At 33.8% G+C, this 11,771-nt stretch overlaps 1 protein-coding gene and 1 long non-coding RNA gene across 2 annotated transcripts in view; both read left to right on the top strand.

Moving 5' to 3' along the window:
* LOC132174352 ((+)-neomenthol dehydrogenase-like) overlaps positions 1–8,185 on the top strand; it is a 17,702-nt gene extending 9,517 nt beyond the window's left edge. The window contains exons 4-7 of the mRNA XM_059586022.1: positions 4,129–4,387; positions 6,488–6,562; positions 7,391–7,573; positions 7,808–8,185. Of these exons, the coding sequence (XP_059442005.1) occupies positions 4,129–4,387; positions 6,488–6,562; positions 7,391–7,573; positions 7,808–8,185 (895 nt within the window). The remainder of the gene's footprint in view (positions 1–4,128; positions 4,388–6,487; positions 6,563–7,390; positions 7,574–7,807) is intronic.
* Positions 151–2,691, top strand: LOC132176720 (uncharacterized). The gene is made up of 5 exons (XR_009439585.1): positions 151–213; positions 344–404; positions 510–569; positions 1,880–1,938; positions 2,591–2,691. It is a non-coding gene; the product is annotated as an uncharacterized LOC132176720 (long non-coding RNA).
* Positions 8,186–11,771: the final 3,586 nt, after the last annotated feature.

The following is an 11,771-nucleotide window of genomic DNA, read 5'->3' as shown; positions in this document are numbered from 1 at the left end:
TGTGTGGTGGTGAGTATTATATATCATTCTGATTTTGCAGCTTCCAATTGGATCATTGGCTAAATATTGTTTATTTTTATAAAACCGAGTGCTTAACTACTTGAATGTTCTCCCATTACTTCACCGTTCACCGCTTTTCAAATCTCTAATTTTCCAAACATGAAATCTTTGGACAAGAAGGGGCTTCAACAACTGACAAATTGATTGAATTAGGTAAAATTCTAGTAGGAAGCTGCCATTTTTCTAACTTTTTCTCTCTCTTATGAATTTATCTTTGGTTTATTTCTGTCTAATTGTTTTTCGTTTTGATTGGTTAATTGTTTGGAAAATATTTAATTGACAGAATACAGGAGATGGAAGAGCTTGGTTATGAATACACAAAGCAGAGGCTTGCATATACACGTGTAGGGATTTCTTCTCTGTTTTAATCTACCATTTATGCATTCTTATTTATCTTTTGATTCAGACACTTCAGTTATTGAACTTTTTCTGTATTTGCTGAAGTGTAGGCTCAGAAATACCAATCAATACCTTTTCTTCGGATAGCTGCTATGTGGGAAGAAGAAAAGGTAATCATTGGAAGCAGAGAATTTTTCTGTGGCAATTGCTCTTTTCTATTTTTTAAATTGCAGAAGTTGTAGTTTCTTGAGTGTTAAGAGAATGAAATGAAGTGGTCAAAATGGGGATAGAGCTAGGTCATAGAGGGAAAGTAGGTACTTCATAGTTATATTTCTTAATATAGGGTAAGTTTTAGACATTCAGTTCCAGTTCTGGAATCTTGTTCAATGAATTTTGTGGCTACACCTACAACTCTTCTCAAGATTTGAGAATTCCAATTTGAAAAGAAATCTTGAAGTTGGCAAGGACACATTGTTAGATTTCGACATGGTTATGGGCCGCCCAGGTATGTAACTTCCAAGGATCTAGATGCAAGGACGCAATAACTTATGAATTCCTTTGAAAATTTATAAGATCATACAGATACATACCTTTCAGCATCTATTTCTATAGTAAGAAATTGGAAAGTAAAATCATCATAACTATGTATTTCTTTCCTCTCTCTTCTCTCTCATAAACAACATTTCCCTAACAAGTGTCCAGCATTGGTGGTCACGATTATGTGAACTAGGATAGTCTTCTTGCATCGTGTTTTTCTTATTTGTGATAAAAGGCAGATAAGAGAATGTCTGAATATCCCTATATTTATTATTAATTTGGGAATTTGTGAAAATGTGATTGAATTGACCGGAAGATGGTGCTTTGTTATGCCACTCACATTAGTTTGATGCGTTTTTCTAATCAAAACAACAAAGAAGAGAAACACTAGTTTGTTGCGTATTTATTTATTCTCATATACTTCTTGGATTAGGTAATCAGTTATTAAGGGAAATTGGGATCTTGAAAGCATCCCTGGGAAAGACAAAGAAGCTAGAAAGCCCCAAAGCCTAGGCTCAATTTTCTTTTTTAATTTTTTTTTTCCCTCTTATTAGTTGGTTTCTTAAGAGCAGGGTTGATTGGTGCAAGAGTATGGGAACTAAGGCATTTTAATATTTTTATATGGAAGATATGATTCCCTTGCAATAGAGATAACAGAAATGTTAAACCTTGTGGCTGCAGAATAGAAAGTAACTTTATTCTTGGGCAATTTTAATTATTCCTTTTCTTTTTATGATAAGTTAATGTTCTGATATTGGCTGGTAGTTTCTGTAATGTTTATTACTAGAAACTAGTACCTAATTTCCAATTGTTTTATTTTTGGCCTTTCTGAGTGAGTGTTAAGCTAAGAAATACATGTTTCACCTATTAGATTGCTATCATTGTAATGCCACTTCAAGAAGATGGGGTTAAATAGAAGTTTTAATCATTAAGAATTTTGCAGGTGTATTCATTGGATTGGACTTCTGAAAAGAATCGAGAAAAATGAGAGAAAAATGAGAGGTTTGTTTCAACAAATCACTTGCTTCATGAATTTGAAATATCATGTTACAACTAATTGTTTCAAATCCACATATTGGTAATGTTCAAATTCATCAATGAATTTCATTGATATATATCAAGTCCTAATCACTCTTTAAATGCTTTCATACAAAATCAATTATTAGTGGATACTCATGTAGTTAATTATGTGATGAATTCTATGACCTCTTGAACGCTAATTGCCCTGGAGAATTTTCCTTTGTTCTTTTGTTCATGAAACTACCAAACTGCATCCATATTTGTGTTTTGTTCGAGTGATGTTTGAGTTCAGAGTATTCATTAAAAAAAAAAAAAAGATGTTTGAGTTTAGTGAACTTGACTCAAACATGTTTGTTCAAGGCTTGCTGATGGTCTTTGGTACAAAAGGAATCTCCTCCCTCCATACACAAAAGGTGGAGGGTGGGTTCAATCCATCATGAGTGTGTGCATGCTAGGTTGTTGCAAAATTAAGATTTGGTAACTGTGATACATGATGGACAGTGTTCTTTTTCTATTGCGTTTTTTCATATTTGAGTAGCAATTGTTTGTCCAACTATGTGGTTATTATATTAGACATGCTTGTAGTTTTTAAGTGAGTTTTCTTGTCTAATATATGCTCTTCTTCTTCGTGCAGTTACATATGGTATTGATGAGTCGTACAAGTTATCAGTTCTTACATCTGGGAAGCCTTCTTTGTAATCATTTTTTTGCTGCTTAGCTACATATAAAGTTTAATTTCTCAAGGAACATTGTTGTTGATGTATGCCTTCTTTGGCACTTACTTAAAAACTTGACAATTATGTAGTTTTCTCGGGCCATTTTTGAGACTTCTTCACTTGTAATTAACTCTGTTTCAGACCTTTTAACATATTTAATTAGAAAGAGTTCTTTAGTAAGCTTTAACATATTGTTATGTTTAGATCATTTATACCAACCAATTTAAAACATTAATCGGCCAAAAAGAAAAGCATTTGATGTTGACGACGATGATCATTAGAAACACTGATGTATTGGGTCATTAGCGACGACAAATGTCGTCGCTGATGTGTGCGTCATCAGCGACGACCTTGACTTTAACAAGCATTTTCAGCGACAAACTTTTATAGTTATTAGCGACGACAAATGTCGTCGCTGTTAATGATCATTAGCTGGGATAGTCGTCGCTGATGACCATCAGCGACGACATGTGGGCCTTTAGCGACGACTCAGGGTCGTCGCTAAAGAGCAAATTTCCTGTAGTGAATCATCTCTCCAAGGTGGGGTTCCTTCAAATCTAAGAACCCAATGGGGTACTCTTGTTTCTGTGTTTGTAATCGAGCTATAGTTATATGCTTTTTCTTGTACACCTACCCATGTAATAAATAAGATCTAATAATTAATACCCAAAAAACCAATTGCCCTCTTGGTTCAAGTGTAGTAGCGTGAGGATCATCTTTCAATAAACCCTCCTCCAATTAGTATTAATTGTAGTTTTAATTAATTTCATATATATATATATATATTGTCAATTCACATAAGTTTGTGACTCTGAATATTTTATTGTGTTGCCAACTCAAATTTCTACTTAAAAAACACTTAAGAAAAGAGTATCTCTAAAGCATATTAGAATTGTCCTAAACCTTTTCTACTCCCTTGTCTGAAAAAAGGGTGTATGCAGATCTACGGAAGCAGCTTTAACATGAGACAACCAAATAGATTACTTTGAGCATAGAGATTAATCTTGGCATGTGGAGGTAACAACTACCATATGTTGACCTTAGCAAATATTTTGCATAGCATTAATGATTTTGTTGATAGGTGCAGGAATTATTAATTATCCGATCCAACTTGTGTATATATGCACCAATATGGAATTAGTCTGTCTACATAACATCCAGTGCAAATATATATATATATATAAGATGTCACTGCATGCGTAGAAAACCCAGAGATGAGCAACTATAAATACCCCACAACCTTACCTTAAACCATCCAAACAACAGAAAAACCACAAACTTCCATAAATAAGCATCAACGAATTGCAGAAACAAGTCAACAAACATGACGAAGAGGTAATTTCATCTTTAACAACATGTTTTAATATGAACCTCAGAAGTCAGATGTATATGATTATATATCGTAGTAAGTAGTGAAACATCGATCCTTAATTTCTTTGTTTTTGCATTTGTTTCAAACTTTTTTCTTTAGGATTGCAGTTGTTACGGGGGCCAACAAAGGGATAGGATTTGAAATATGTAAGCAGCTAGCTTCAAATGGGGTGGAGGTGATATTAACTGCTAGAGATGTGAAGAGGGGAAATGAAGCTGTTGAAAAACTCAAGGCTGCTGGATACTCCGATGTGATTTTTCATCAACTTGATGTGGGGGACAAGGCTAGCATTTCTTCTTTTGCAAATTTCATCAAAACTCAATTTGGGAAGCTTGACATATTGGTACGTAATCCAACTCTCCGATACTTGTGATCGGGTGTAATTAGTTGCCCGTATTGCATGCATGGGCATGGGTGGCTAACGTGACCGGATACCGTAGATAAGCCTTATACTGATTTGTATACAAGGCCGGCCCAACCGCTAGGCGAGTTAGGCCGGCGCCTAGAATCCCAATTTCATAAGCTCCAAATTTTTTTTTTCTAAGGCCTAAAAAACAAAAAAAAAAAAAAAAAAAAAAAAAAATTGCATAAAAATTTAAGACCCTCAACATGCTTAAAAAAAATATTATTGTTTATAATATCAAGGCCTTCAACATACTTTCTTAAGGCCTTCGGCGTGCCTTAAAAAAATAATATTATTTTTTTTATAATATAGAGGTCCTAGAATGCTTTCTGCGGAACGGCCACAAGGCCCTCGACATGTTTAAAAAAATATATATGTTATTTGTTTATAATAATGAGGCCCTCAACATGCTTTAAAAAAATAATTTTATTTTTTTTATAATATTGAGGCCTTCAGCATGCTTTTGATGCACAACGACCACAACTCACAAGGCCCACAACATGCTTCCTTAGTTGTACAGTAAAAAATAGAACAATAAAACCACAACTCAGTTTTATTGTTTTATATATATCGTGTTTGTTTAAATTTTTTTAATATTTTTAATTGAATATTTCTACCAAAAAATATGTATCTGGATATGAAAAACTTAAATAAATAAATTAAAAAAAAAAAAAAAAAAAGAAGTAGTAGAAAAGCTGACAAAGAGGAGCTCTAAATAAATTTGTTATTAGCAATAAACAAAATATAGAGGATAATTTAGGTGAAAACTTGTAAATGAACAAGAAATTCATCAAAAAGAACTAGAAGATAATGAAAATACTATTGATATATCTAAGTCTATTGGTACAAATATTTGAATAGTATCTAACTCTATCCCTTTCCTCATTTGAATAGGGAAAAAAAACTCTATTGTTACAAATATTTATGAACCAGGCCAATAGAAAAATATTGATGCAAAATTAAATGATTTATTAGTAGAAAATGCCAATAAGATAGTAATATAGATTTTCCTTAAGATGAGAACTCTAAGCATTTTTTTAGTACATATTATATACGGAAATTATCAAATGGGGAGAAGCATAATAGAAAACGACTAGTTTATTCAAAAGATTTAGATAGAGTATTTTGGGGAGAATAATCATTTTTAAATAAAAATATAATAACAATAATATTAAAATAAATATTATTTAATTAATATTTAAATATTTTAAAAAATAAAGCTTCATTTAAAAGTTTCACCTAAGGCCCTAAAAACCATTGGACCCCTGTTTGTATAGTCTAGACACCTGCTTAAGTAGGTAAGGGAACACCTATCCTCTTATATTAACTTCCCGTATTGTATGTTTGATCCTTGGTAAGACACTTGATTTTTATGGAGAATATGACTTTGACTTGTAGATGGGAATATCAAAATTCATTCGGATGTGTATTTCCTATTGCTTGACTAGGCTGCTTTTCCAAACTGTTCATAGTATGGAAAAGAAAAACGAAAAAGGATAAGTATGGATGAGCCCTTATCGAATAGTCTAAGGAAGATTAATTACATAGATACCTTTCTAATCAGTCTATACTTTTGAATTAAGATGAAATCATGTAATCTTTTTTCGATGAAAATAAAGTCATGTAGTTTACCATTAATGGTAGTGGTTCAGTGGTCTCAATAAGATTCTCCAAATGGTTTTAGATATGTACTAAGGTAAGACTAACTCCTGAAATAAGAATCAACAATCCTATTAGTATTAGCTGCTTTGGGTTCCACTAATTTCTTGATGGAACTGAGTCAGATTATGATTCAGTCGGACTTAAGAGATAGTATGCGGTTTCCATTGTCTTGGTCCCTCCATGTACGGCTCTCAGCGAGTAGCGACTACTATAGTCATACTTAGATAGAATAACCATAAGTGATCTCCTCCGCCGGCTTTTTTGAATAGGAAAAAAAAGAGTCATTTGCTTGGTGAAAAATAAAGACCAATAACTATGCGAAGTCTTGTTCTTATCCCCCATTTAGTACTCTAATATTGAAATTATTTTAAATTGCAGATAAACAATGCAGGGATTGCTGGATCCATAATCAACGCAGAAGATCAAGAGGGCTTAATACAAGGGTATTATGAAGTAAGTTTCCCAATGTAATATAATCTCAATCAGCATTTTAAATTTAGAGTATAATCCAGAAATTTGAAGTACTTAATTACTGCAAGATAATGTGTTTAAGTGGAAATGTAGACTATAATATATAGTTTAATGGTTTCCTTCCCACACTGTAGGAAAGAAAGTCTCATAAATGCAAAAAATAAAAATGAATAAAAGGACAAAGTTTTACTTCAAACAGAAATGAAGGAAATTCCTCAAATACAATTTATTAAATTAACATTTGTCTTTAGAGTATATTATTCTTATATGCATTTTCACATGCACTAAGGACAAATACCACATACTTGGTTAATCTTTTGAGAAAATTACAAAATTAGTCATTGTGGTTTACCTGATTTGCAATTAACCTCCAGTGGTATCAAAATGAATTTAGGGATCCCTAAGGCGTACCAAAAAGACAATTTACTCATTACAGTCAAATTTCATCAACTAATTTAACAGATTTTGATAATGTAAATACGTCAGAACCAATAAAATTGTGACACGTGTTATATTTAAGTCAATGTCACACTAACGAAATCTGTTAAGTCAGTGAACGAGTAAATTATTTTTTTGGCATATGTCAGGGATCTTTTAGTTCATTTTGATACCAAAGAGAGCTAATTTGCAAATCAGGTAAACCACAAAGACTAAGTTTGCATTTTTCCCTAATTTTATTAAAAATGTGAACAAATCAATTTTAGTTTAGATTGGGTTGATCCGAAAGAAAACTTTGTCCAAAATAAAATAGTCTTCAAATGATTTCAAACATATATGCTACATCATTTACCACTGCATACGATGATACAGGTTGCAGGTGGAAATCATGGATCCTTGGAGAAAGTTTTCAAGCAAACATTCGAAACTGCCACGGATTGTATAAGAACAAATTATTATGGGATGAAGCTAGTGAGCAAAGAACTAATTCCACTTCTTCAATCATCCAATTCTGCAAGAATAATAAATGTCTCCTCCTCCTTGGGACAGTTAAAGGTACAACATTATTATATCATTAGAGAGCGCGTTTTAAAAAATTGCGGTGTGTTTTCAAATCGTGGGTAAAATGGTGCATTTTTTTTGAACGCATTATTTTCAAATTGAACATTTTAAAATCATTATTTTTTAATTGTACCTTTTGAAATTGCAAACTCAAACGAACTTTATATATCAGAAAGTAGAGACTTTTAGTTATGTCATAGGTGCTAATTAACAACAATGGAATTGCAGCATATCCCAAATGAGAATACAAGGAAGGAGCTAGGAGATGTAGATGGCCTCACAGAAGGAAAAGTGGACAAGGTGGTGGAAGGGTTCCTAGAAGACGTCAAGGAGAATTTGATACAAGTCAAAGGCTGGCCGACAAATTTGTCTGCTTATCTTGTCTCCAAGGCAGCTGTGAATGCTTTTACAAGGGTTCTTGCTATGAAGTATCCCAACATTGCCATTAACTCAGTTTGTCCGGGCTATGTCAAGACAGATATTAATCACAACACCGGAGTCTTGACTGTTGAAGAAGGAGCTAAAAGTCCTGTCACACTAGCTTTGATGCCTGAAGGTGGACCTTCCGGCCTATTCTTTTCTCAGACGGAAGTGTCAACCTTTTAAGTGATAATTGGTGCAATACGATGCAGTTGTTCATTTTCATGTCACATTTTATAGTCGTAGTTTCTCCGGTTCTTGCAGTTGTTTTACTTTTCAGTACTTACATTGATTAAGAGTTTTCTATATATGTTACGTCCAGTGAATGAGCATTGAATAAAAGTTTTCTGGTTCTTGCAGTTGCTGTATCCTTCTCTTGCATGCACGCACCACGTACAGCTCCCGCTGTAAAAATAAATTAAAGGGAAACAAAATAGTGATGATAATTAAGTAGATGCTTCATATTCATTAATTTATTCAAAAAGTTTGATATTTTTGTTTGGTTCATCTGCAACTTTGTTCAATCGGAGTTTGTGGACAATTGCTTCTACTTGCAAAATTAGTCCAAACTGAAAGACTCATCTACAACCTCATTCGAATGGGGTTTACAGAAACGGGGTTCTGTCTGTTTGTTTGCAACCTCATTTGAATGAGCTTTGCAGACAAGTGGTCCTATACAAGAAAGAGAAGGAAAAATATTTCATTTTATACTTCCATTACTTGAACCCCAAATTAATTGGGGTTTGCCGTCCTACATCACCCTTATTGGTTTCCAACTTGTTAGCAATCCGAGCACCTAAGTGCATGAAATCCTCATTCTATAATAAACAAATATGCCAATCGATTCTTAACTGACATATCTTCTCATTTGAGCTTAAACTGCAATCATAAAATTAACATTGACCTGAAATAAATATATTAGCTAGGGAAGTGGCTAGGTAGAGCATATAGATATTAACATATTTGTTAACTAATTACTATTTATCCCGAAAAATTAAATTAATAACAAAAATAATAAATTTAATTACTTAACTAATATTTAACACTCCCATGAAGTGTGGGCCTTAACACCTCCTTAATACATTTATGGTACACACCCATCTTCTCCCTCGATCAAGGGATGACCCCTCTCTCTCTCTCTGTCTATCGCCCCTCAAGCCAAAGTCGACACTGACTTAAGCTTTAGAGTATCTTCGATATCTTAAATGAAAGCTTAATTACTGAAATTGACGCCTTGGATCCCAGCTTTGCAGGTGATCATCATCAACCCAGTCCGTAAGTGCATAATTTGGGATCTAACAGATTTCTTTGTACAGATTCAAATTCCTCTGTTATGAGGATTACCATATCTAGTAATTGTATAAATATATGATGTCTACAACAAAGGCTGGTTTTTGTTACTTTAAACATCACGGACAAGTCTCCGATTTCAGCCACTTCCTCTTCTCCATACATTAGAGAGATGAGTGGAAATAAGGGACAAAAACATCAAACCCACTAACACAATTTATAATACATTTATGATCTGAAAAGGAACGTGCCTTGACATTGGCCACAAAACTTTGGGTTATTTTAAATAATATAAATTATTAATTAGTTTAATCATGATATCAACTTGTGCTGGAAAATATTTTGTAGCGATATCCTATAAAATTCTAACTCTAATTTGATTAACTTTGTACTAAACACATTATTAAATTACAAAATTACTTAAAATTTTGAGTCACGCCCATTATTAACTTACAAATAAAATTGATAACCTAAATCAAACTACTAATCTAAATCAAACTAACAGACCCAATTCTTTATTCTTTACAAATAAAATTGAATAAAAGTTTTCTATGCTATGTATTGTGAATGAATAATGCTACATATTGCATCTTTATCCAGCTATGTATCTCACTAAGCTGATGTGGCTTGAAACACTAGTGTACCCTATGCTCATTTCTCGTTTTTCATTTGACAATTCATATGTCATATTGAACTCCAAAGAGAGGGAGTAGCAGATGAACCTCACAGCCCCGACTCTACGAGCGTGTCTAATTTGCTAGTAATTCGAGCACCTAAATGCAAGAGATGCTCATTATATAATGAAAATTCTATATACGACTCCAAATGACACCTATTCTTAATGTATAGGTGTTTCACACAATATTATGCGGAAATAGATCTGACCTAACAAAATAATAATTAATAAAAAACATATATGCAATGAACAGTAAAGAACACAGATATTTTGGTTACGAAGAGGAATTCAATTAGAGAACTCTCTAATTGTAAAACCTCTCTGGGGTAGCCATACCCAGGAAATCAACTAACTCAATAAAAGAATAAAGGATTACAAGACGTTCACACTTACAAAACCTTTGCAATTAACACGATCTTGTATAAGACAAGCGACCCACTTGCCTTCTACCGCAATAGCCCTTTCCAGCTGGCACAATCCTTCTACGTGATCTCCCTTCACCGGAACTCCGGTTGACTTCACTTCCACAATCAACAAGTAAACACAAACGATCACTCTAAGAGAGAGAACAGACTCTACTCTCTTAGCACATAAAGGCGAATTCTAGATGCAGAAATTCGTCCCTCTTTCTTCCTATAGAGGTGTATTTATAATAGTCCCATCATCCCTAGACCTAGGAAAGAGTTTATATTCATTTAAAATTGTTACAGGTACGCAGTGTCCGGACGGGAACATGTGCCGTCCGGACAGGACAACAAAACACAGCCAGAAAGTGTTTTTAACACATGGCCGTCTGCAATCTCGTCCGGACGAGATTGCAGACGAGCCATTCTGCCCAGCTTCGTAGTCTTCTCTTTATGACCCGTTTTAACCTAGTAAAAATTGGAATTAGCTAAACCTCGTGAAACATGACTTTGTAGATCCTTGAGTTAGCTTTCCAACGCCGCAAAGATTGATCCAATCAGAGGTCTAAAACTCAACATATGACATTTTTTGTAAAAGTCATATGGACGGGGTCCAAACGAGACTGCAGACGAGGCTCTCGGGAATTCTTGTTTATCGAGCTCGTCCGGACGGGATTGCAAACGAGATTGCAGACAAGGCTCTCGGGAAAAATAGAATTCTTCGAGCGTCCGAACGACACTTCTTCTTGTCCGAACGGTAATTGAATGGATGATGAATCTTGGCACTTTTGGTCACCATTTTGCTTACCGAATTAAGCCAACAAGAACTTACATGTAACAAAAAATAAAATTGACTAGAAGTGTTTATGCACCAAAACTCAACGAATTTATGATTTATAATTGAAGGCAGTCAAAGATGCCAATACATTTTACCCCACTGAACTATTCATTTCTTTGCACTTTGACCTCCAATGTTTTAAAAGTGACACTTGACCCCTCCCCCCCAAACTTCCAAATTGTTGCAATTCGACCATTCTGGCTTTTTTTTCTTCCCAAAATGCCCCAATCCCAAGTTTAAAAAAAAATTAAAATTAAAATTAAAAATTAAGGTGTGGGAGGCCACCCCAGGCCTAACTAGGGTGGCCGGCCACCCCTTAATTTTTATTTTTAATTTTATTTATTATTATTATTATTTTTAACTTGGGATGAAGACATATTGGGAAAAAAAAGTCAGAATGGTCAAATTGTAACAATTTGGAAGTTTTGGGGGGTTCAAGTGTCATTTTTTAAATATTGAAGGTCAAACTACAAATTGATGGATAGTTCAGGCGAGTAAAATGTATTTTCCCCAAATTATTAACATCGAGCAGAAATAAATATATTAGCAAATTAATATATATAT

The sequence above is a fragment of the Corylus avellana genome, chromosome ca3 (genome assembly GCF_901000735.1).
Source record: "Corylus avellana chromosome ca3, CavTom2PMs-1.0".
Classification (NCBI taxonomy): Eukaryota; Viridiplantae; Streptophyta; class Magnoliopsida; order Fagales; family Betulaceae; genus Corylus; species Corylus avellana.
This window is presented reverse-complemented; position numbering and strand designations above follow the sequence as displayed.